This window comes from Haliotis cracherodii, unplaced genomic scaffold, assembly GCF_022045235.1.
Source record: "Haliotis cracherodii isolate W230 unplaced genomic scaffold, xgHalCrac1.p SCAF_11, whole genome shotgun sequence".
Lineage (NCBI taxonomy): Eukaryota > Metazoa > Mollusca > Gastropoda > Lepetellida > Haliotidae > Haliotis > Haliotis cracherodii.
The window spans coordinates 33,646,169-33,671,845 of NW_027266266.1; the positions used below are offsets into that span (position 1 = coordinate 33,646,169).

At 39.2% G+C, this 25,677-nt stretch overlaps 2 protein-coding genes across 2 annotated transcripts in view; one reads left to right on the forward strand and one right to left on the reverse strand.

Annotated features, from left to right (window-relative positions):
• The window catches only part of LOC139456418 (thioredoxin-related transmembrane protein 2 homolog), a 49,176-nt gene extending 41,123 nt beyond the window's left edge, over positions 1-8,053 (forward strand). The window contains exons 7-8 of the mRNA XM_071238118.1: positions 2,989-3,115; positions 4,110-8,053. Of these exons, the coding sequence (XP_071094219.1) occupies positions 2,989-3,115; positions 4,110-4,199 (217 nt within the window). The 3' untranslated portion in view covers positions 4,200-8,053. The remainder of the gene's footprint in view (positions 1-2,988; positions 3,116-4,109) is intronic.
• A 5,319-nt stretch (positions 8,054-13,372) lies between these two features.
• The window catches only part of LOC139455689 (short-chain specific acyl-CoA dehydrogenase, mitochondrial-like), a 95,624-nt gene continuing 83,319 nt past the window's right edge, over positions 13,373-25,677 (reverse strand). The window contains exon 12 of the mRNA XM_071237239.1: positions 13,373-13,964. Within this exon, the coding sequence (XP_071093340.1) occupies positions 13,812-13,964 (153 nt within the window). The 3' untranslated portion in view covers positions 13,373-13,811. The remainder of the gene's footprint in view (positions 13,965-25,677) is intronic.

Sequence of the window (25,677 nt, forward strand, 5' to 3'; positions counted from 1 at the left end):
GAAAATACATATGGTAATCTCAACCTCTGCATATAAAACAATGCTTATGAAAGATAATTTAATTGGTAAATGATCATGTCTATTGATGTTATATCTCAAATTTTAAATTTGTATTAACCAAGTTTAATTATAATCACCTGTTCGTTTAGCTGAAATCCCTGAAGGGATACAATGTAAGTTTTTTTTCCGCGGAAGACAAACACATTTTTATTGCAAATGTAGGGATTGTGTATGTGATGGTGGTGCTTCATTTCGATTTGCTTTGTAGACGGGATATGTAAATTAGCATTGATTTTTAAGGCTTTAACTAGAGGTTGGGGGATGGGGCGTCCTGTTAAGGCTGGGGTCGCTTTATAGATGGCAATATACGGTAAACATGATGAAACGGTATATGATATGACCACCCATCTATCAATTCATCTTTTTGATTGAGTATTGATTTTCAAAAAATATTATTTAGAGAAGACCAAACTGAATACTTGTTTCACCGGAAATTGTTTTCAAATTGCACAGATGCTGGTGGGGGAAGACCACTTGTTCAAGTGCTCAAGGGAGACAATCTAGCTTTCTTACGAAATGCAGTTATGCATCCTAGTGATAACTATCACCTTTTTCTACAGTTAGTTCTGTGGCAGCATGTGGTTCATGGTTATCTGCCTTTGTGTAAACGACAGGCACGGCAGACTTGATAGTTGGAGATGTTTCTAGAAGGCTGGCTGTACTGATATAAGAGCACGGTGAGGGTGGATGGGGCTAGCTATCTGAAAACTTCAGGTCTTGCAAAGTTTTGCAATAATCAGTTTTGGATTAAACTGAAATTGTGTTGCTAATAATTATACAAGCTCCTATGGTATTTATGTAATGGTAATGTTACATTTGTAGAATCTGTTGTGTTGTGCTACAGTTCATTAGTAGATATAGGCGACAAAATACATTTGACAACGACTCATGTTCACATGACCGTGCAAGTAAGCTAAGTAAGCTCCTTCTGTTAGTATTAATGCCAAGCTATGACACGATCAATTCATTTTTTATAATAATAATACATAACATATGTGATTATGGAGCCATATTTGGTATTGAAGGTATTATAATTATATTACAACAAATCTTAATGAATCAGTCATGCTTGTTAAACACAAACTGGTTAAAAAATCTTTATATGTATCTATACACGAGGGAGGCATATCGTGGAAGTATTTGAAGAACACATGGTGTACTCATATGCTCCTCTGCAACAAAATCTGACACTTGAGTACCTGGAGTGTGTACTATATCTGTGGGGGGCCCCTTGGGGCCATCAGAGACAAGAAAGCTGCGTAATGTTAAGAAAGAGGCAAAGTACCAAACTTTCCTTGATATAATGTTTTCATCAGGTGCCACTTGTTGTTTTAGCTTCTGTTTTAGCTGATCTGCCGAATCATGAATAGAAGTATGAGAGTTGGCTGTGGTAGAATCATCACATGCATTGTCAATGTCCATATTTTGTTTGTACTGAAATTGCTATGTTAAACTGTTTGATAATGCCTGTGTCATAACTGAAATACCGGGGTAGATGTGACAATGATGCAATGTCTCACTCTTGAATGGGATAGTGATATGAAGATAAATTTGTTGGCCCCTAGATCTAACTATGTAGACAAGACACTCAGGTAGTGATATGAAGATAAATTTGTTGGCACCCAGATCTAACTACTGGTATGTAGACAAGACACTCAGGTAGTGATATGAAGATTTATTTGTTGGCCCCTAGATCTAACTATGTAGACAAGACACTCAGGTAGTGATATGAAGATATATTTGTTGGCCCCTAGATCTAACTATGTAGACAAGACACTCAGGTAGTGATATGAAAATAAATATGTTGGCCCCTAGATCTAACTATGTAGACAAGACACTCAGGTAGTGATATGAAGATAAATTTGTTGGCCCCTAGATCTAACTAGTGGTATGTAGACAAGACACTCAGGTAGTGATATGAAGATTTATTTGTTGGCCCCTAGATCTAACTATGTAGACAAGACACTCAGGTAGTGATATGAAGATATATTTGTTGGCCCCTAGATCTAACTATGTAGACAAGACACTCAGGTAGTGATATGAAAATAAATATGTTGGCCCCTAGATCTTACTATGTAGACAAGACACTCAGGTAGTGATATGAAGATAAATTTGTTGGCCCCTAGATCTAACTAGTGGTATGTAGACAAGACACTCAGGTAGTGATATGAAGATTTATTTGTTGGCCCCTAGATCTAACTATGTAGACAAGACACTCAGGTAGTGATATGAAAATAAATATGTTGGCCCCTAGATCTAACCATGTAGACAAGACACTCAAGTAGTGATATGAAGATATATTTGTTGGCCCCTAGATCTAACCATGTAGACAAGACACTCAGGTAGTGATATGTAGATATATTTGTTGGCCCCCTGAATAAGATACAGGGATGTGAAATTTCTGCGGAAACGCGGAAAATAGTGTTTTATAAAACAGTAGTCCTCGAAAGAAATCATCTTCCCGTGTGAAAATATAATCAAAGATTTTTAAAAAAAAAACACTCCAAAAAATATGATTGAAAACCGGACAACCATTTGCATGTCCCCAGACCCCCATAGACTTTTCCTCTTTTTTGGGGGGGGGGGGGGGGAAACCTGCTCACATACCGGAAGATACTCAGATATTTTTCTGACACCTGGTTTGTTTACATAGCCTGTTTGTGTCTGAATAGATATTTACAAGACACCAAAACAGCTGACTTTGAAATGGCTGGTATACTTGCACTACGTTGTAGACAAGAAACCTTGCCCACACAAATCTGCCACTGTTGTTGCGACTCATGTGAGCTGCATACCTTTTGGCCTCCCTCCGCTGTACCAGCGTATCACTGAGACATCGTGAACTATGCAAAGACCATAAAGAGTAGAATACATGGCACATTTCAATTGATGTCCATGTGAGTGTAATTGTGGATCTACTGTTTTTAGGTTTAAGATAGACCATAGTGCTTGGTCCAGACAGCTTCCTACTATTGTCTTCTTTGAGGATGGCAAGGAAAAGACAAGACGGCCATTATCCACCAAACATCATACACTCAAGTTCTCTTCAACAAAGGTGAGTTTTTTCCTATCATTTCAACATGAGTATAGTTGTTCCATACTAATTAAGATGAGGGGTGGTAAACAAGGTAAGGGCAGTTAATGAACACATCATACAGTCTTGCCAATTACAAAGAAATGTAAACATATGCTAAAATAGGAATTTGTGAAAAAACGTGTTGGGCATCCAGTGTGAAACCCCTGCACAACATGCATGTGTTATCTTCATGAGAGACATGGGGCGGTCGGGTAGCCTAGTGGTTAAAGCGTTCGCTCATCATGCCGAAGACCCAGGTTCGATTCCCTACATGGGTACAATGTGTGAAGCCCATTTCTGGTGTCCCCCTCCATGATCTTGCTGAAATATTGCTAAAAGCGGCGTAAAACCATACTCACTCACTCACATCATCTTTCTGCAGGCAGGGATTCATGAGTCAGGTGACTATAATGTCACATACATTTAGATACTATCCTTTGTGAATGTTCCTTGTAAAAAAAAGTTTCCTGCATTAAAATTTGCCTTTTGTCTTAGAAAACTTGAACCTCAGACCACTATATATTTCTCTATGACGACTAGTGCAGATACAAATGTACTTGCAATATTATTTTTTCTCATCTACAGTCACATGATCAGTGGTCGGGTCAGGGTTACTAATTTAATATCAGGGTAACAGCTTTTCCCTCCCTTGGCTAGGTACCCAGGGTACCTGTTCCAGCCCTAATTGAATGCAAAATGCAGTGTTAAAATACTTCTGAATTTGGAACAAAGCTACTTAGTTTTGAATCCAGTATGTGTATGTAATAATTTTGTCTTAATGTAGGGAGAAGGAGCTGTTGAATATGTGATCTTGCAGATATTTCATGACATTCAAGTGACTTACTTGTACCTCCAGCATCCACAACTTCATCATGTGCCAATTTATGGCTTGTTCTTGGACAAAGACTCACCTCATCTTTATGATTTCATTTGTTTATGAAAATAAGTCTGTCAGTGTATTTTTCTGTTTCAGGAAAACTTTGTCAAAGAGTTTGAATTGAATGAGGTTTATAACCAGTGCAAGAAGAATCCCTTGGTTGTGAGGAAGAAAAAGGATGACTGAGGGGCCCATCTATCATTGTCACCTGTACATGATCACACAAGTGACTTCTAGTCTGCATCAAGCTTCTCGGCTTTCCTGTAGATTTTAATATAAAAATAACAAAAGATCCAGGTTGAACCTTGTGCCTGAATCTTTACTGTTGGATGTAGGTGGGAATTCAGTTAGGTAAAGACTGGGTTGTATTTGTGTACATGCAATAAAATTGAAATCAGATCTTAGTTCTCGCTATCGCTAAACAAAGATCTGAGGACATTCCATTACGGGTCAGAACGACCTTTCATCCAACCAATCAGAGCATCGCTTACCAGATCATGAAAGTGACATTCGGAATGTGTTTTCTAATCATGCAACCTTGAAATATTTAACATGGGGTATTCCGAACGACAGTTACAGGTTTTATGATTATATCAATACAATCCAGGCCATCTATGTCATTCCAGAATGTTCTGATCAGTTTTAAAATTTTTAATCGAGAACACGTCACAATATGTTTCGAAGTGTAGTTGCCAGTTTGAAACTAGTTTCGTAAAACTCGAGAAAGCTGCCTTCTGATTGGCTAATGTCGGTTTCTTGTCAGTCATTTTATTGGTCCGTCAAAATTCGCGAAAGGTCGTTCTGACATGACCCGTAATGGGATGTCCTCAGATCTTTGTTTAGCGGTAGTGAAAACTAAGATCTGATTTTAATGAGATTTGTTTACATGTATTGTAATAATTATTCCAGATAAAAAATGAGTTTGTAATTTATTTTTTTTTGCCCAAATGGGTGTTGGCCAATAACAAACATCACAGACTGCAGTATGTCTTCGTTGACTGACCCAGTTGTGCGACGATGTAGTGACCACCGAGACAATTATGGATTTGGATGAAATAGCCTACTGAACCATGTAGACAAGAACAGCCAAAGATATGTTTAGTAATTTGTTCATCTTTTGAACATCTTTCTTAGTTAATGATGGAAAAAAGTCTTTTGTGTCATCATCATTTTTGATCATGAAGATTTCATGACCATAACAAAAATGCAGTTATCTCTGAAGAATTGTTTTCTGGTGCCTTCCAAACAAATTGGTGTATGGAGTGAAAATCCATGGAAGTGACCACATTATATTACTGTTTTGAAACCCTTTGAATTAGGCTTGGTTACTATTTTGCTTACTCTTGTGGACACATGCTTTTGCTAGTGAGATGAGCCAGTGTGGTAGTCAATGTATGTGTTATTTAAGTGTTACTGACTTGTCAGTCTGAATGCTGGATCACCTTGTGGGGCTCAACATGTGGTATATTGGTAGGAGTTAGTGGGGCTCAACATATGACAGTTATTCCCCTGTCTTTTGAAACTTGACCAAACATTAATCCAAACCGTGAATGTTGTAGTTTGTATATATTGTTCAAAGTGTATGTAACTGGAGTGACAACAATGTTGCACAATTATTCTTTTACTTTCTTCAGTTGTGGAACAGTCCTGGTATTGCTGCAATCATCTGACAGATTGAGAGACTTGACACTGTTACTGTGTTATGGCACTAATATTGCATTATTGATTACACATAGCAGAATCTGAAACATGCATAACATATCTCTGTTGTGGATATGTAGTGTTTTAATTGATGACTTCATTAATGTGTGTAGCTCATTATGTCCTTTGCTGCTACTGATCCAGCTGTGTGCTGAATGAAGAGCTGCATGTCATGAAGCTAGGCAGCTGAGTTTGTATGTGTGTTGTGTGTTGTCCGTCGTGTTGAAAGACTTTAAGGTGGTGGTGACCACAATGGCGGCAGACCCATTTTATGTGTCATGGCTGATTGTTCCTTCATTTGTCATTATCAGTAAACATATTTTTAAAATCATCAAGACTGGTGATGCTGAAGCTGTATGAACATATCCCTGCCAGTGATTGTAAATAGGAAAATACTAAGAAAATCTTTGATCGCTTTCATCTGAAATTTAGCATATACATCCCTATGAATGAAGGCATCTGTTTAAACGCTCTATTTTTCAGGGGTGTTTTACGACTTGAAAAATAATGACCTTTCATCTATTAAAGGCCAAGTTGTCTGTGAATGATTATACCAGTGCTGGTTTCAAGTGCTTTTAAGACATGATCAGCTGTCAACTTGGCTTCAGCAACTGTGTCTCATGAGTAACAAGGCAAGGAAAGCCAAACCATTGTTTATCTGTGTGGGATGTAGTCACTTCTGCACAGTAACCAAACTCCAGGAAAAGTGCTTCTCAGTTGTGTTTTTGTATACAACTTGGATGCGTATTTGAAATCATAACAGATTGATGCAAAATATTGATGCTAACATAATCTGAAGTTAGTGACTTCAAGGTCTTTTACAGCTGGTTAGAAGCGTGCATTATAACCTGATCGGGGTCACACCTTTTCAAAGTTTGTTGGGTTTGGTTGTACCCATAAACCAATCAGAAGATACTGTTGAAGTAACAATAGATTTAATGTTATTGTATTAGCCCAGTCGCCCTATGTTTAATGGGTGAGAAAGATAAAGATAAAAAGATCCAAGAAAAATAATACACGATTAAACTAACACTTTATTTTATTCTACTAATTGATAAAATTCATTGTATGAAGTCTGCCCACTTCAAACTAAATACATGTTACTATAGAAGTACTAAAGATCCTGCACTTTAAACATTTAGTGTGCTATCACCACTAAACTGTAAACAAGGACATGCCATAATTATTACAACAAGACTTTGACCTGAAGCAATAATCGCTCATCTGGAGTGAGGGTCACCAGATCATTCTTTGTAAGCACGGAATATGTCTTACCAAATGTACTGACAGAGGGATCATGATTTACAAGCTTAATGTTCATTATGCAGGTCCCAACATCGCTGAACTGTAATTCCGGTTTAACAGACAATGATAACTATTTCTTCAGCTGTTTCTTTTACAGTGTAAACTCTCTTGTTGGCATCCATCATTTGTAGGTCACCAGACTGAAAGTCAAGTGAGCTTTTGTCATGGTCTGCTTTCCTGGCATGGTTGTCGTCGTACCGTCATCTGTAAACATCATCTCCTCAGAAACCACTGAACCAACAACACTGAAACTTTGAATGGTTGTTCCCACCAATGACAACACCTGAATTTGCTTGAGAGTTTTAAATCTGATTTTCAATATGGTTGGCACTGCTCAGGCAGTTTCTGTTTAAAATGTGTAGCTCATAAGTTCTCCCTAAATGCAGGTTTCTTATTATGATGACATATTATTAGGATTTTAATGTGTTTTGTGAACCTATTGGAAACATTGTACATGTATGTGATCAGTAAAAGCGTTATTGCCAAAAAAAAGAGTATTATTTTAAGTCTCAGTAACTCAAACTTTGTTTAAAGTAAATTTAACTTTAGTACATAATGTACATCGCAACAATGTTTATTATATACGTTAGTGCAATTGTTTTTGCAGATTTAGAAACAGTTGGATATTTGTTACTTTTATCCTCAGTATTTTAGCAGAAAATACTTAAATGGAAATACTGAAGGCAACTTCTAAGTTGTTGATACACTATTTTGTAGGTTTGCATTTGCTACTTATAGAGCAGATTCACCAACTGTATTTGTTTTAACACCACACTTGGCAATATTCCACATATATGACTGCCATGTACAGATCAATCTCATTAACATCAGGTCTTAGTTCTTGCTACCACAAAACAATCTGATTTTAATGAGATTGTGCACAGTTTGAATGTACTTGATGGGATTGAAGGACCTTGTTCTGTATCACCTGTCATGTGTTGTTCTTGGGAAGATGACTTTCTGTATGGGTACAACATAATGAAGCGGTATGTATATTTTATAAGCAGATATGAATGTTCAATTGTTATTATCTATACACATGAAAATAAATGTTTTTTAAAATACTCTACTGCCTTCTTTCTCCTTACACACATATCAGAGGGAGCAAATTTTTGGCCAAAGTAGGAGCTGTATGAAGCCAACATTTGAGCTAGTAATACGGACAGCAATTCTGGTGTCCAGACAAATGTACAAATTTCCAGACACTGACACTGTTGTACACAATCAGATCCACCTTGTTTCATGAGACTGTTGGCCCCAAGATAAAATCATTTTCTCAGATATTGTATTCTCTTGTCTTTAAAATGTTTGTGATTTGACATAAAAGTATGTAGGACAACTCGACTCTAATTGCTTCATGATGGCTTGGATCTCCTGTCTCACTTAATAACCATGATGCTGGGAAAGAGCAGCATTCAATTACTGGTAATGAGACTATATTACAGCATGGAGGATACATATGAGGGAGAGGGTTCTACTATTAGCCGTACCAGGGGAAGAGACGTGTATAAGTGAGTATACTTGTGTATATAATGAGAGGCAAGAATTGATTTTATGAGCTTCAACTATTTCAGTTAAAAGGGATAAGCTCCTTCACTGCACTGTTGCTATAATGTTTTAACTTATCCTGCATTACACCCAAATGCATTTACTGCTTGTTCTTGACAGAGAAAGAGCTTGTGAGAGGTCTTGCTGAAGAAAAATTGTTCCAACTGGTTGTGGGGCTTAGCCTGTCACACAGCTTATATGGGACCCCTGAAGTAGTGACATCACTGAACAGCACATTACTGCTGTCATGCCCAGAGACAGAACCTGTTTTTGTGTCTCTGCATTAGCTACTTGAATCCTTCGAGTGAGTGAGTTTGGTTTAACGCCGCTCTTAACATTATTACAGATATATTACAGCGTGTCAGCTTAATGTGGGAGGAAAGCCCGAAGTGAAGCAGGTCTCAGACGATTACCACTTCGGTGAAACCCACAAGCACGGGTATGGTGCTGACAAACCTAGAAACATAATCGGGGCGAACCAGGATTCGAACCCACAATCATAGGTTTCTGGTGTGCCCAAGGGACGCAACTCTGCACAGCGAATCGCGGCACCTTAGACGACTGAATCTTGAATTCACCTAGTAGTCACATATTGTCATGGCATGTGTTCTGTATTCATTGTATTGCAATTTATTGCCGTACCTTAGCGAAATTATTGTTATCAAACACATAGTTTTTTTGTGTTAAACTTTTTATCCATAAACCCACAAGACTAGGATAATGATTATAGCATACATCATCGGTTGGGAACGCAGTTTGAATACACTATCATTGTAGCAACTGTCAAGGGAATAAATCGGGGTCGGACCTGCATGCTTTGTCTTAATTGAACTACCATCTGCGCCTGGATAGGTGCAAAGATAGTCTGCTCCTCTCTCCAACTGCTTTCTCCAAATACCTGCAGGTTTCAAGGCAGATCCAGCAGACTCTGAAGCGGCGCCTATCTTTAATAAGAATGTCCGACTTGTCCAAACCCACCCCTTACCCACCGACGCAATCTCATCCTGTCACTGTTGATACATCACTGGTGCCATTATCAACAATTTCATCGATGAATTACATGTCATCCACAGCGACATACCAGTTTTCCATGGCGAAAGTGGCACCGATGCTTCAGGCGCCTCCTGAAGGCACCAGTACTGTGCCCCTCTTGGTCATGGCCTACACCTTGAGAGCCATTCTTCAAGACTTGTCTGAGGACAACCCTAACCGGCTTGATCAGCTGACCACAGTCAGGCGTACCAACAACGGCCAATTTACCACATGCGGGCCCATGTGTGGGCGGTGGTGGCTGAACTCACTACTACTTATGCCATGGCTACCTGGCACTGACTGAGTGGGACTCAGAGTTTAAGAGGAACCTGCTTCGCCAACCCTGGTCCATAAAGAAGCCAAAGAGAACTTTTCGGCGCAGAGGCCCAGGCAACCACTCCTGAGGTGTAGTGGTGACCGCAAGCCCAAGTATTGATATGACGAATGCCAACGACTGGGAACTCCCGCCCCCTGCCATTCAAGTCATCGAGACCACTGTATGTGAGAGATGAGGGCCGAATTAGGACATCCATACGTCGCAAGCACCGTGGGTATCAGCTGACTCTGAAAGATGACCAGCCCTTGATGGTGTCACCACAATCTCATTAAAATCAGATCTTAATTCTCGCTATCGCTAAACAAAGATCTGAGGACATCCCATTACAGGTCACGTCAGAACAGAACGACCTTTCATCTAACCAATCAGAGAGTCACTTACCAGATCATGAAAGTGACAGTCGGAATGTATTTTCAAATCATGCAACCACGAAATATTTAACAGAGGGTATTCCGAACAACAGTTTCGGGTTTTATGATTATATCCATTACAATTTAGGCCATCTATAAGCCATTCCAGAATGTTCTTCTTGTAAGCTTTAATTTTTTTAATCGAGAATACGTGGAAATATGTTTCGAAGCGTAGTCGCCAGTTTGAAACTAGTGTCGTAAAGTTTTGAGAAAGCTGCCTTCTGATTGGCTAATGTCGATTTCTTGTCTGTCATTTCATTGGTCAGTCCAAATTCGCAAAAGCGATGTAATGGGATGTCCTCAGATCTTTGTTTAGCTGTAGCAAAAGATCTGATTTTAATGAGATTGGGTGTCACCAATAGCATACACTTACCCCCCTACAGCTACTGCGTTCAAACATCAACACACTGCTAGGCAAAGAGACCTTAGAGATCATACACATGCACTAGCTGCCTGTACTAATGCCAGGCTTCTACTCTGCGTCTCCTCTGTCAGTTGGACTGGATTATCAATGTCTGGAAATCGGAGCTCAAACCTTCATTTGATCTCCAATATATCGGAGGCCACTTTCAGGTTGCAACCTCGAATCCAACGCCATCTACTCCCTGTGCTACAACTACCCCGCACTCTCTGCCGACGGCAGGCACTCCAGGATCTCCTCGCGTCAACGCAGAATTTGCCATTCATCTCCACCCCATCCAGGTGTTCTCTACATCAGGGACAAGGAACAGTCTATCGTCCCCCCCAACCCGGACCACCTAAAACCACATCTCCAATGGTAGACGGTGGAGTTGAATGTCTTAGATGGCGTCTCCTTGACAGAGCTCACGACCTTATTACACCTGTTCATAGACACCTCACATAGGCTGGGGAGGGTATCTGGAGGGTCATGTTGCCTTGGGGCTGTGGTCCGCCGCTCCAGTCCATTGCGTATCAACAGTCTGGAACTGGAAGTGCTCATCCTGGCTCTGTCTCACTGGATGCAGATACTCCAACACACTCGGATCACCATATCCATAGACGTTATCACCGTGGAATGGTGTCTCCGCAACCGCGAAATGACTCACTACTCCTCCCTGTTATGGCAGACATTCAGGTTATTTCATCTGATAAACTGGACATCCCTTTCAGATGCAACACATTCCAGGTTGTTGCAACATTCTTGCAGACACCCTCTCCAGACCAGACAAAGTAGCCCCCACAGAGTGAAAACTCCATCCGGATGCCCTCGGTCTGACGCCTTGTCTGTGGACACCTCAGCAATCCCAGCGCCTTGGTGGCCGGTTTTTGGACCTGTGGTTTGTGGAGAAATTTCCTCCACCAACCCCCTCAAACTTCCCGACTGGTCAAACCTGCTGATCCACCTTCACAGACTACCAGACCCGGTGCCAGATTGGTTACATCTTCACGCCTGGTCCATTTCCAAAGAGCTTTAAATGCCAAGGGCTACTCTGTGTGGGCTGTGAAAGCAATAACCCTTGCACACAGACCGTCCTCTATTCGAGAAATATGCAAAGACAAAAAAACACCAGCATGCTGACACAGCATCACTCTAATTCTTGGCAGAATATCTACTATTCCTGCGCCACAAATGACATCTGAAGGGTAGTACTCTGACGACTTACCTTGTGGCCCTGAACTCCCTCCTGCCAGTTGCTGAAGATCGGAAAATGACCAAGGATTTGGAGCTACAGGCGCTGGTACGTTCTTTCCGTCTGGAAGATCAGACTTCTGATACCCCGCCTGTGATCTAAACGTGGTCCTGACTTTGCTGATGGTTGTGCCGTTGAACCCCTTCACTCTACAACCAAAGATACTACCTCACCAAAAGACACCAAAACAGCGGCACGAGTGAGTGAGCTACATGCACTGACATCACTCATGTCAGATTTGAATGCCGAGTGTATGGAGCTGTTCATCCTGGGCAGTGATGGGACTTCATTGCTAAGAATCAACTCATTCACCATTCTGCCTCTATCTTGGATAGTTGGAAGATGTGGAAGGTGTCCCTAGTTTCAGCCCTTTGGTGGTAGGCCAACTGGTCACCACCACCAAGACGCCACTGACAGTTCCACATGTCCAGAGCCAACCTATCGACCTCTCCGGTGTGCGCAGGCCAGACTGGAAAGTACACACATACACACATGTTTAACACCACACTCAGCCATATGATGGCAGCCTGAAAATAATCAGCATCTGGACCAGGGGCATGATGATGAGTGAGTGAGTGAGTGAGATGGGTTTAACGCCGCTTTTAACAGTATTCCAGTTATATCACGGCATTGGGGGCATGATGAGAGGCAATTAACCAAGCCATCAGGGTTGAACACTTGGTCACCACTTACGGCCAGCAAAGTTTGGGGGACCTTTTCAAACACAGAATCCATGGAAAGTGGTATTTCCCTAATAAGACACACTCATGATAATACCAGTAAGTTATCTTAACTTTGTGGCTATCGTGGCAAATAATTTAGACTTATGAAGTTGGTCTGTGACTTGGCTTACTGCATATATTATTGTGACCCAATGGTGTTAATGATGGATGAACAGACACCCCAACTTAAGCTAAAAAGTGAAAATGGCTGCTTACTCAAAATTACTAAAGATTAACTTTGTTTGTTGTTTAACGCCACCCTCAGCAATATGATGGTTATCTGTAAATAATCAAGTCTGGACCAGACAATCCAGTGATTGATATCATGAGCATCGATCCACACAGTTGAGATCGATGACATGCATCAACCAAGTCAGTGAGCCTGACCACCTGATCCCGCTAGTTGCCTCTTACGACAAGCATAGTCGCCTTTTACGGCAAGCATGGGTTGCTGGAGACCTATTCTATACCGGATCTTCAAGGCTGCTAAAGATAAACTGTTACTATTTTTCAGTTCATTGAATTTGAGTCATGCAAACTGTAGGAGTCATGTAGGTTTAGATATTTTTCAACAGGGAAGAAGATCAAAACTCAAATACAATGAATACTTGGCAGAATGAAATGACACAAGTGGGTTTCAAAATCATTCCATTTATTTCAAATACGCACACTCATAGTCAACATCACTCCTTCTGAAATCTATCTTTCAATGATTCTGGATACATACAATAATATACACTATTACATGGCAAGTCTGTTACTGACGTAAGCCACTGTCATGTGACCAAGAATTTGTCACAACTGATGACTTAGATTTGAGATTCTGTTGTATCAACACAATTGCAATAATTTCTTTTCAACTTATACAGATTGATAAAGTCAACACACATTGATTGTTTGTAAAATGACAAAATAGAGAACCTGCATATTTTGAAAGTGGCAGCAACTTGATGAGTTTCACTGGCTGTAATTACAGGTATCGTCTCTATCAATAATATAAAGATCATTGATGTTAATCTTATCATTTTGACCTTAAGATTTAAGAAGTTGTGTGTGAATGATGTTCCTATTTCCTGGAGTTGCATGTTAGTTTAAGATCCATGTTGTTTCACAAGATTGCCTGCTATGACAAGGCGCTGTATTTCACTGGTGCCTTCATATATCTCTGTAATCCTTGCATCTCGATAGTGTCGCTCAGCTGGCATATCGGTCACATACCCCATACCTCCTAGCACCTGGATGCTCTGGAACACAGCACATTTGATTCAATTGAGTTTTGATCAATCACAGCAGGAAAGCTACAAAATTAGACTATAGATATGAAATCTTCAATATACCAGAATCCTGGAAAACAACAATCCAGAAAACTAGAAAAATAACAGAGTTTGTATATATACAGTTGCTTAAGTGATCTGATGAAGTCTGATGAAAACTTTTATGATAAATTAATATCAAATGAAAAAAATCTTAAAGTTTGTGATAAATGGCAATAAATTTTTCACTTAAGGATTGACTGTGTCTTTTTTTCGATTCATTGAGGTATGAAAAACGATGTGCAAAGTGTATGAATCCGCGTAGCGGATTCTTACAAAAGTTTGCACATCGGTTTTTCGATTCATACCTCAATGAACCGAAAAAAAATATACAGTCAATGCTCATAATTAAATTCGACAACGTAAAACATGTTTTATCTACAATAGTTTAACCCAAAACAGTTGCATATATCAAAACAGACAAAAATGACGACATTTATAAACATTCCAGGTGTAGGAATACATACAGTGGCGTGACATGAATCAGGTGATCGTTTAATTTATGCACATAACTTGACACGCCTACACAGCCAGTAGCCAATCAACGGAGAGAATTATGGCAAGAGGCGAAAAGAACTGCAACAGTCAGACTGTAACGAACCGGAAGAAATATGTCCGAGAGAAGGCGTCTGTTTCAAATAACATGGTCATTTACTGCGTGATTCAAACAATACTTCCCTGATTACGGTCAAACACAGTTGGAGAAATGCTAGTTAGAAATGAAACCCGAAGACATGAAAGTTGAACCGAGGCGAGCGGGAAAAAACCAGACGAGCGAGCCTGCACGTTTGCTGTTTCATTCATTCTCGGCCTTCGGTTTGAAAGGGTAGTGTGGACAATGAATATGCATGAAAGTCGCTAAATGTCCTGTGCATGACGATACACGTGAGCAGAAAGGGAATTCCCTCGACTGTAATATTGGGCTTCCCCGACATTGCGCAGTTACAAAAGTAGTGTACCGCGATGGGCGTGGCTTAATTTTTTACATTCATTGGGAAATGAACGCAATAACACGGGACCAAATCAGCTAATCGGAATGCAGGAATCTCCATGAACACAACAAAAATTTAATTATTGTGATTTTAATTTGAAAACATTTTTTACGGTTTATAGATGTAAACTGAAGGATGTAAAACTTTTAGATTTTCAGTACAGATTTCTACATGGAATTATCCACACAAAGAAGGAACTATTAACAATGAATCTTGTGGACAACAGTGTTTGTAGCTTTTGTAATGTTGTCAATGAGGACGTCAGCCATGTCTTTTAGGAATGTAATGAAACTAAACAATTTTGGAATGATCTTGAACTTTGGCTTAATCATTATCTTCCACAAAAAATTAAATTGACAAAATATCTTATTTGGTTTGGTTGTAACTAATCTAATACTTTTATCAATCATATAGTTTTATTGGGAAAAAGGCATATTCATGTAGATCTAAGTGGAATTAAAAGAACCAAACCGAAAACTATTTAAAAACGTATACTCAATCGAGAAATTTATTGCTATAAAAAAGGATAACAAAAATAACTTTAACTAACAAAAATGGTCACCTTTATTCTCAATATTTGATTTTTAGCTCCCTGTTGATACATGCCATGTTTGAGTCTGATTGTGTGTTGCAACCGTTTTGGGTTTGTAATGGGACAATGTTTGTTTCTAAGCCTTTAATTTTTTAATGAGTGTATTGTGCCATTCTATGCTATCCGAAATATGTCTTTGACCGAATACTGTATTAATCTCCAACTCTGGGAACAATAAAAAATAAAAAAATAAAAAAATCACAGTAAGAAAGGTTTGTTTGTAGCATAACTCCACATTCAGCAATTTTATAGCTTTATGACAGTGGCCAGTAAATAATCAACTCTAGACGAGACAAACCAGTGATTGATATTCTGAGCAATGTCCAGTTCCATCAGGGTACGATGACATGCAATGAACCTGGTCGACAAGTCTAACCTGTTAAATTACCTTTTTGGCCCTTTCCACTGTTATTATTCTCTGACTCAACACAACACTGACAGTTCATGTCAAATCCCCGCCATCCGTAACCATGCTACTTCCTATTGCATTTTCCCATCTAACACCTGAGCTTCCGCTCACGCATGTGCACTCGTAGTCAAGTTCAGAGGTCACTTCCAGTACACGTATCATAACCAGCCAGGTCACACATCCTTATTTAAGTAGGGGCTTGCATGGGTTGCCGCCGGAGACCTATTCTGCCCTTGTACATGGTACATTTGATTATAAAGTTCATACTACAAGGGTAAACAATAACATAACCCAAAATAGAGCTATTCTTGAAAATATACTAAAGGCTATGAAAAAAGGGTAATCAAAACATGCAAACATAAATAAATGTTTCCATACAACAAAACCACAAACATCTTTTATGATGGACAATAGCTAGCAAAAATGACATGTGAGCTCTGACACACTTTGCGGCACAATGCAAGGAAAGTTTGAAAGAGTTTGATCAGAGTTTGGCATACAAGCCATGAGAAAAATAGTAAAATGTATGGCTAAAATCCTCAAATAAGATTTTCTTAACTCATTTCCAACTTCAACCATGTTCGATTTCTCAAATGGTTTGCTTGTACCAACTCCGTCAAAACATAGTCATTTAGTCACATCGCCGCTATGAATTTGGAATGTGCCAGAGTGTCCCAGGGTGTTCTAAACCAATTTCCGGCCGCAACCATGTTTAAATTCTTAAATGGTTTGCTTTTAACAACGCCATGAAAAGTAAGGTACCGTAGCAATTGGCAGTTGGGAAATGAAGAACCAAGTCACCTAGCCTGACCACCGAAACGTGTTAAGCGTCTCTCATGACAAGCATATTCAACTCTTAAGACAAGCATGGGTTGCTGAAGACCAACTCTAACCCTGATCTTCAAGGGTAGTATACATGATGCAGAAAACATTTGACAAGACTGGTTATTTCTGTTGGTACTCTAGAAAATCAGTGAAAGGGAGATAATCATAGATTGTCTGATCACTTCCGCCAGAATTTATACTCAAATCTAATTTCAGATTTTAAAATCAATTATATTAACCAAGAGGTACATGTACAACATGCAACTGTGTATGTGTTGGTCAGACTGTGGACATATACAACATGCTACTGTGTATGTGTTGGGCAGACTGTGGACATATACAACACGCTACTGTGTATGTGTGGACATATACAACATGCTACTGTGTATGTGTTGGTCAGACTGTGGACATATACAACACGCTACTGTGTATGTGTTGGTCAGACTGTGGACATATACAACACGCTACTGTGTATGTGTTGGTCAGACTGTGGACATATACAACACGCTACTGTGTATGTGTTGGTCAGACTGTGGACATATACAACATGCTACTGTGTATGTGTTGGTCAGACTGTGGACATATACACCATGCTACTGTGTATGTGTTGGTCAGACTGTGGACATATACACCATGCTACTGTGTATGTGTTGGTCAGACTGTGGACATATACAACATGCTACTGTGTATGTGTTGGTCAGACTGTGGACATATACAACATGCTACTGTGTATGTGTTGGTCAGACTGTGGACATATACAACACGCTACTGTGTATGTGTTGGGCAGACTTTTGACATATATAACATGCAACTGTGTATGTGTTGGGCAGACTGTGGACATATACAACACGCTACTGTGTATGTGTTGGTCAGACTGTGGACATATACAACACGCTACTGTGTATGTGTTGGTCAGACTGTGGACATATACAACATGCTGCTGTGTACTGTAAAACAGGAATTTAATGCGACATGAAAATAATGCGAGCTCTTGATTTTAGACAAAAATGAGCATTTTAAAAATGCGAGTGCCCATACCCTTTCCTAAAAAATTATGCGCTGGATTTATGTTCTGTGTTATTTTAATAAATGTAACCTACGTAAATTAAAGTCTTACCTGAAAACGATTCGTTTGTTTTAAATGACGTTTTGAGCAGGAACTGTGAGTAGACAAAGATAAACAAAATAACTGTGCACATTAAATCCCCTGTCCATGTTTTTTCAATGTGAGATTCCTTCGTTATTTTAATATTATTTAAGCTAATTGCCTGTATGTTTGATGGCCAAGCGTGAGAATGGTTTCCTTGCAGCTATCATTGTGTTAGTTTTGTTTTAATTGACAGTCTTGTTGGTACTGGTATATACGTTCGGCCCTTTGATGAAAAGAAGTAGAAAACAGATCAGTGTATCAAATCTTCGATCAGGTGACAATCCTCACACTCCTGTTGACCTGCGGATTAGTGTCATGAAACCCATTCATGCGCGTTGGCTCGTGTCTGCTCTTGACAAGTTTGTAAAGGACATTGATGGGATAATTCGTGGCTGGCGCCAATCTGGGCTGCTTGACAGGATGTGAACTGAGCATTACTCAACTTCACTTTGTGTAGGTGACATTGTTATTTGAAAAATTAATGCGCATAAAATTAATGCGACCTTCTGTCACTCGCATTTTTCGCATTAATATTCTGCTCGCATTAATATTCTGCTCGCATTAATTTCCTGTTTTACAGTATGTGTTGGTCAGACTGTGGACATATACAACATGCTACTGTGTATGTGTGGACATATATAACATGCAACTGTGTATGTGTTAGTCTGACTGTGGACATATACAACATGCTACTGTGTATGTGTTGGTCAGACTGTAGGCATATACAATATGCTACTGTGTATTTGTGGACATATACACATATATAACCTAGTAAAATCCTAGATATTTTTTATATATTTATATACTTATCCTGCATTATTCCTTAATGCATAATACTGCTTGTTCTTGACAGAGAATAGAGCTGTGTGAAGGTCTTTGCTTGAAGAAGTTGTTCCAACTAGCTGAGAGGCCAGCCCATCACACAGCTCCCACGTGACCAAAGGAAGTGACGTCACAGATCCTTACATTACTCTGGAGTCCGAAACATCGGAAGGCATCGTGGGGAGGTAGATCTGCGATGGGTGGGCCCCTTTAGACGCAGTGATGCAGGATAAGTATACAAATATAAAAAATATCAAAGATTTTACTAGATTTGTTACTTATCCTGCATTACTCCTTAGTGCATCTTTATCGGACGGAATCGGTGGAGGGCATACCTTCAGATGTGGTCTTTCATCTTTTATTTCCAGACTCTGTTCCCTAGCCAGTCTTTGGCTATGTGGTCGGCGCCAGGTGACCACTCCATGTATGGGAAAACTCTGTTTCCCGCAACCCGTCTTCGGCTACCGATACAAAAAGGCGTGCCTTGGATCGTCTGATGTAGCAACCTGACATAGACGGAGCTCTTGTTTGTCTTCTGCGTCGACATTCGATGATAGGGGAGGGATGAGGAATGATCTATCGGCCTGTCCTGGGCACTGATTCTTTGCAAAGAAGTCCCAGCACAGGCCCAGCGTCAGTAGGAAGACCGTCTTTTCATCAGATTATAGAATGACGTTGTTTCGAGTGGCTCGAAAGGTGCATCTCTCACCCAAACAGGTGGACAGAATTTTTCCTTTTGGTCTTCCAGCTTGAATGAGCGTAGCAGCCTGGAGTTCCAGGATTTTTGTCATGCGCCGATCCTTCGGAACTGCCAGGTCGGGGTTGAGCGCCACAAGGTAGGTCATGATTGTACTGCCCTTGAGCTTACGCTTGTGGTGCAGATGGAGCATGAAGTCGGCCAGATTTATATACCTATACTGCCACGACAGATGGAATTTTTTATGCAAAAATGATGATGCGATTCAACGATAGTCATGAGTCATATTAAAAGAAACATCAATATTAATTAATAATGAATAAAATTTACTATAGCCCACAAGGATATTGGAAAGGTATAGGAGCAATAAAAAAATTAGCCACTGCGGCTAAGGTATCTAAAGATTTGGCCAAGGATTCGTTAAAGAAACAAGCGATGTGGCAAATATACCAGTACTTACTGGCACCGCGTTATATATCGAGGAAGAAGTTTGATATTTTTACAACGAATGAAGTTCACCAGACTGACCTCTTGTTTCTTCCCCACGATAAGGTAAGGCGCAAAACGTACAAATACGCTTTAACCGTAGTGGATGTGGCTAGTCGATACAAGGAGGCTGAGCGATTAACCTCGAAAGATTCAACAGAAGTAACTAATGCACTGAGTCGCATATATAAACGCGGACCACTAAAATGGCCTAAGCTATTTCAAGTAGATCCCGGTCGCGAGTTTATGGGATCAATAACTAAACTGTTAACAAAGCACGATGTCGAAATCAGGCATGGTGAAAAAGAGGCCCACCGTAGTCAAGCTATCGTCGAAAGATTTAACAGGACATTAGTGGAACGTTTGTTTGGCTATCAGTATGGGATCGAAATGAAATCCGAGCTATTGAGATCAACCGAATGGGTGACACGTTTATCAGCTGTTGTATCAGCGCTGAATAATGAAGTCACGAGATTAATCGGGAAGAAACCATCCGATGCGATTAAAATGAAATCCGTGACTTCCGAATCTTCAGCACCGAAGAGAGGCAAAGAACAAAAACTTCCGGATAGAGTAAGCGTAAGATATTTATACCAGCCCGGTGAACTCGAAGGAGGCCTACGTCGCGCAACCGATCCCATATGGTCCCTTAAGACATATAACATTAGTCGATTGGTTATGAAAGAAGGAGAGCCTATTCTTTATTATCATAAAGATGGACCGGGCAGGGGATTTGTACGAGAAGAGTTGTTCATAGTTCGCAACGGTACAGTATTACCGCCCTAAATAACCATAAGCATAGGTAGTTACACCATCCTTATCAATCCATCTGTTTGTATCACAGGGGGATAATGATGTCTTGTTCATTCTTAATCCATATAACCGATGATTGTAACTTCTTAGAGAGTTCATTTCATGTTTGAACGTTCTACCGTTGAATAATGCTTCTTTATACTGTTCGTGTGTAATATGCTTTTTTACCACATACTTTTTAACACCCTTAGCTTTTCTTATCTCTCCATTATCGGACTTCCTTATAGAATACATCTTAGGTCTTAATCCGACATACTCTGCAATAGGAATCCCAGCACATTCATCCTTCATCTTACCTAATACCTTTTTATTTACTACGCTGTGCAGTGGATTATCTTTTGGATAATCGCTCGTGTCGTACATATCTATTTTTTCTGCCATATCTTTATACACATCTTCAGTTTGTATTTCCATCAACAAAGAATCTGTGTCGGTATATAACACCTTGCATCTATCGCCGTATTGCTTCTTAAGTTCGTTGTAATAAAAGTCATACATTAAGTGTTTTGACAAGTCGACAATACTCATACCAACGTACACCGGTCTGTTGAATTTTATATTACTCTTCTGCATATGCAATGCGGCTAGGTCGTTATTGAATATCTTGCTTCTGTTAAAAGCCGGACTGGCTATAAGTTTCCTGAGTCTTTCTTCCTCATTAGATCTAACTAATATAACATCAACACGCTTCCTTAGATTCTCCATAGTTTTACCAAATACTGAGTTATTCATGAGCTTATATAGATTCTTTTCGAAATCGCTAGTAGCTATCTTTCTTAAATCTGTGTTCAACCTTATATAGGGCTCCATCCAAGGGCTTTGATCAAACTTTAGAAGTCTGTGTATCTTCTTTAGTTTCATACCTAACGCTAGATATAACTGGAAATTTCTGTAGTGAACTATATATTTTGTCTTATCCATGGAATTTGGTATGAGTTTTTCTACGTTCGCTAACCTTGTATTACCCATCAAGGAGTGTTGATATTCCGACATCCAATCTTTATTTACCATTAATCTTTCAGGAGCTAGCGGATAACTATTATGGTCTTTATGTAACGAATCTGGATATTCCAGGTCAACTTCTAGTATGTACCCTTTATCGGAATCTGAGGGGATATCATCCACTTTGATCCACTCAAAACCACCCGTGGGTAAAGGTTGACTCATAGCCCATCCGTACAAATTGTTGGCGTCGAGATATAATATGTGCGTGTCGGGTTTACTCGGATCATATCCTTCCACTAATTTATTATTAGCCTTAGAATACCTTTTCGCTACCATCGATATACCACCTCTTAATCCTTTCTCAATAAACAAGTGCATATCGTAATCTGTGAGTAGTTTTAGTTCTACGCCGGTCTTCTTCAACAATGCATCCCATGATAGTCCGGGAGGGGAATAGTACCATGAAGGATCCAAACCGTATTGTTTTAAACATGTCTTTCTAAATATCTCAAATATATCGGGGAGTAACAGAACATCGGTTTTTAAGTACAGATTGTGATAATCGCCTAAATTCTTACAACCTAATTTATCCCACACCGTCAGAGCGTGTTCATAATCAGCATCTGTTACTTTACCGTATTTTCTTGAGTATAGTGCGCACTTTTTTTCGAAAAAACACAGCTGTGTAGAAGGGGATGCGCATTATACACAAATTATGAGTTTGGATGTTTTTTCCTCCCATGGAAAGACATTACCGTGAGCACGAAACACCGGAAATGCCATGTCAACAAATCCATACTGAAGTGCGCAAAATAATTATGTAATTACACTGTCTGTCTATAAAAAGTGTTCTTTGTATTTCTGGACTTATGTTTGTAACTTACTTCATTAATTTTATTCAAAACTCCTTATAATATTGTTTTTATTAATTTCGGCGAAATCGTGTGTGAAGCGATCGGAAGATCGCACAACTCACCGTTATTAACAGCAACCACGGTCAGAATACCGCTATTGACGCCTTGAAACGAACTTTAGTTGACAGAGAATGGATACATATATCATAAATGACATACTTTGACTCGTTAAAAGTCATATTTGTTTTTGTTTGACGATTCTATGTCAACATGAAATTCTTGCGCTCACGTGCTCACGTGCGCGTGAGCCTTGACGGTGACTGGTCAGACATGTTCCATGTAAAAAATAATACCCGGGAATAGCGATCAGCTGCTTCGCTTAGGGTTATTATTATTTTAAATATGTTTAGTAAAGGCTGCATATAATTAAGAAAATAATGGAATATATTATTACTGATAAATAAAATAGTTTCAGATACAATTGTTGCCGATCCTTGCATTAAAAATCGTATAAAGTTATATCATTGGGTGTGTCTTGACCGAATCACCGGTCGATTCCAAGAAAATGTGTGTACAGCTGATTGCTGTTTCCGGCTTAGTTTACGAGAAAATACACAAGGTAATCTTAATCCCTAGATATAAAACAATGCCTAGCACAACAATAAATACTATTTAAACGGTAAATAAACATGTCTGGTGATTTTTTATCTCAAATTTCGAATTTGTACTGACGAAGTTTCTCAGCACCTGTTCGTTTGCCGGACTTCGCTGAAAGGGTACGGTGTAAATTTTTTCTGCGCATAACATTCAAATTTCTTTTTTTTCCAAAATATTGAACCCGCTAGAGGGGGGTGCGCATTATACATGGGTGCGCACTATACTCAAGAAAATACGGTAGATTCAGTTAAGTTACTATAGAATGATTCAAGGGGTGGTAATTTAGTTTCGTTGAATCTAGACCAATCATCCATATATTCGTAAGGATATACACCTTTTCTCAGCAACAAATGACGCGTTATCTGATCGGTATATTGATTTGTTATCGCAAAGTCATCGGGATTGTTCGCATTAGCTAAATTGTCCAGGGAAGATAACAGAAACTGTACAGAGTCTATGAATCTAATCCCATTACTTTGCTTTATTCTGGCTTTCCCATCCTTGTCCGTATAATGTATAGTTTTAGTCAACGAGAATGATATGTATTTTTCCATATTGTTAGGAATACATGTAAAGCCTCTGTCAGTCTTTGAGATAGCTTGCATGATGAGATGAGAATCATATCCCCTAAGGTTATGAAACACTACGGAGATGGGTATTGTTTGAGAATTCATTTTTAGTTTCAAGTTACACTCGTTATGTGCGGTTCCCCGATAATTACCAGTGACGTGGCAATGATCTCTTACCGAATCCCCATTTATTTATTACAAACATGACAACTCGTTGACTTCTTAAAGGCCCTCCAATTATCCCTCGTCATACACATGGGTTTCTTACACGATAAATTTTCCCTGATTATTCTCTCTTCATTTTGTAGATATTCTAGGAACTTTCCCGCTGCATCGGGACCTCTGTAAATCACGGGCGGGTTTGTTTTCCCATCATACCTTACAACTATATATTCAAACCCACAAGGAATATGTTCTTGATTTTGTACGTAAAACAACTATCTTGATTATTATCTTGATTATTTTCTATGGGTTTGATAAGCGCTTCGAAGTAAGCGTATATTACGTATGGTACTGGCATTTGATTACAATAATGTTCAAATTTTAATATATTTTTCCCCTCTTTAGGCATATCGATCCTGATAGCACTCTGTCCAACACCTCTGCAGTCTTCTTTATGCTCTTCTAATAGATCTTGTCTGCTGTACCCATGAAGGCATCTTTCGCAGAAATATTTCTTTTCTTTATGGGTTGTTCGATCATATAATAGCCTGCTTAAACTCTTTATCCATGTATAATGATATTTATCATCTTTTTCGATCAGAAATGAATTTATTCTGGGAATATGTTCTGGAGAGGAGCTTATCCTGTGTACAACAATTCCTTTAGAAGAATGTCCGAAAACATTTATAGCTAAATTATTTTGCTTTTCCACCTGATCAATTTGTGATATTGGTGTAGGTTCGTCTATACCATCGAAGTTGAGTCCATTGTTTTGTGGATAGCTCGAAGGTCTATCCGGATGATTGTCTACGGGGAACAATGCAGATCTTATCATCATTCTTAAACAGTCATCAAATTTATTTTTTACATTAATTATGGCTTTTTTCTTCTTATAATAAGGGGGTTAATCTGTATAAGATCCACCTTTGAAGGGCATATAATTTGCTATATCTAAATATAAACTATCGATTTTATCCACACCCCAACCCGAACCTCTATTAGTCTAACGTTCTAAAGTTTCCTGTATCCTCTGAATTGATGTATCTAATGATGCGTTTATAGTATCGGATTTGGATATAACTTCTTGATTGCTACGGAAGTATGGTTTGGTATATTCGGTGCTATCGTCTGTGCTACTTTTACTCAATAACATTTTAATCGTCAGCTGGTATTTTATACTATGTAAATCATCTAACTCCTCATTAATTTTGCTCGATATGATGGGCTTAACATCATTAACATCCATGTTGGAATTAATATCCATCTTCCAACCTCTTAGATATTTACCAACGCCGGCGGATGTGGGTACAAATTTTAATTCTTATTGTTTTTTCTCAACATCATCTTGTTGTTTATTATCATTATCTAGTAAAGCGATCAATTCAGCTTTTCTCATTCAAGAATAACCTCTCAGCCCACTGTTTTTTGCTTGAGCTTTGAGTTCTCTAACAGTCTGGGGTTTGTTGTATTCCAAACCGAGTAAATTGATCAATTCAGCTTTTCTCATTCGAGAATATCCATGCAGACCACGTTGTTTTGCTAAAGCCTTCAGCTCTCTCACAAAAACCGTAGTGGTTTAATGGTATATGCAAAATGATTCATTTGTCTAATTGGTTGTTTTTCATATATCTAAATACGTATTCTCCCCAACCTATTCCTCTCATTGATGTA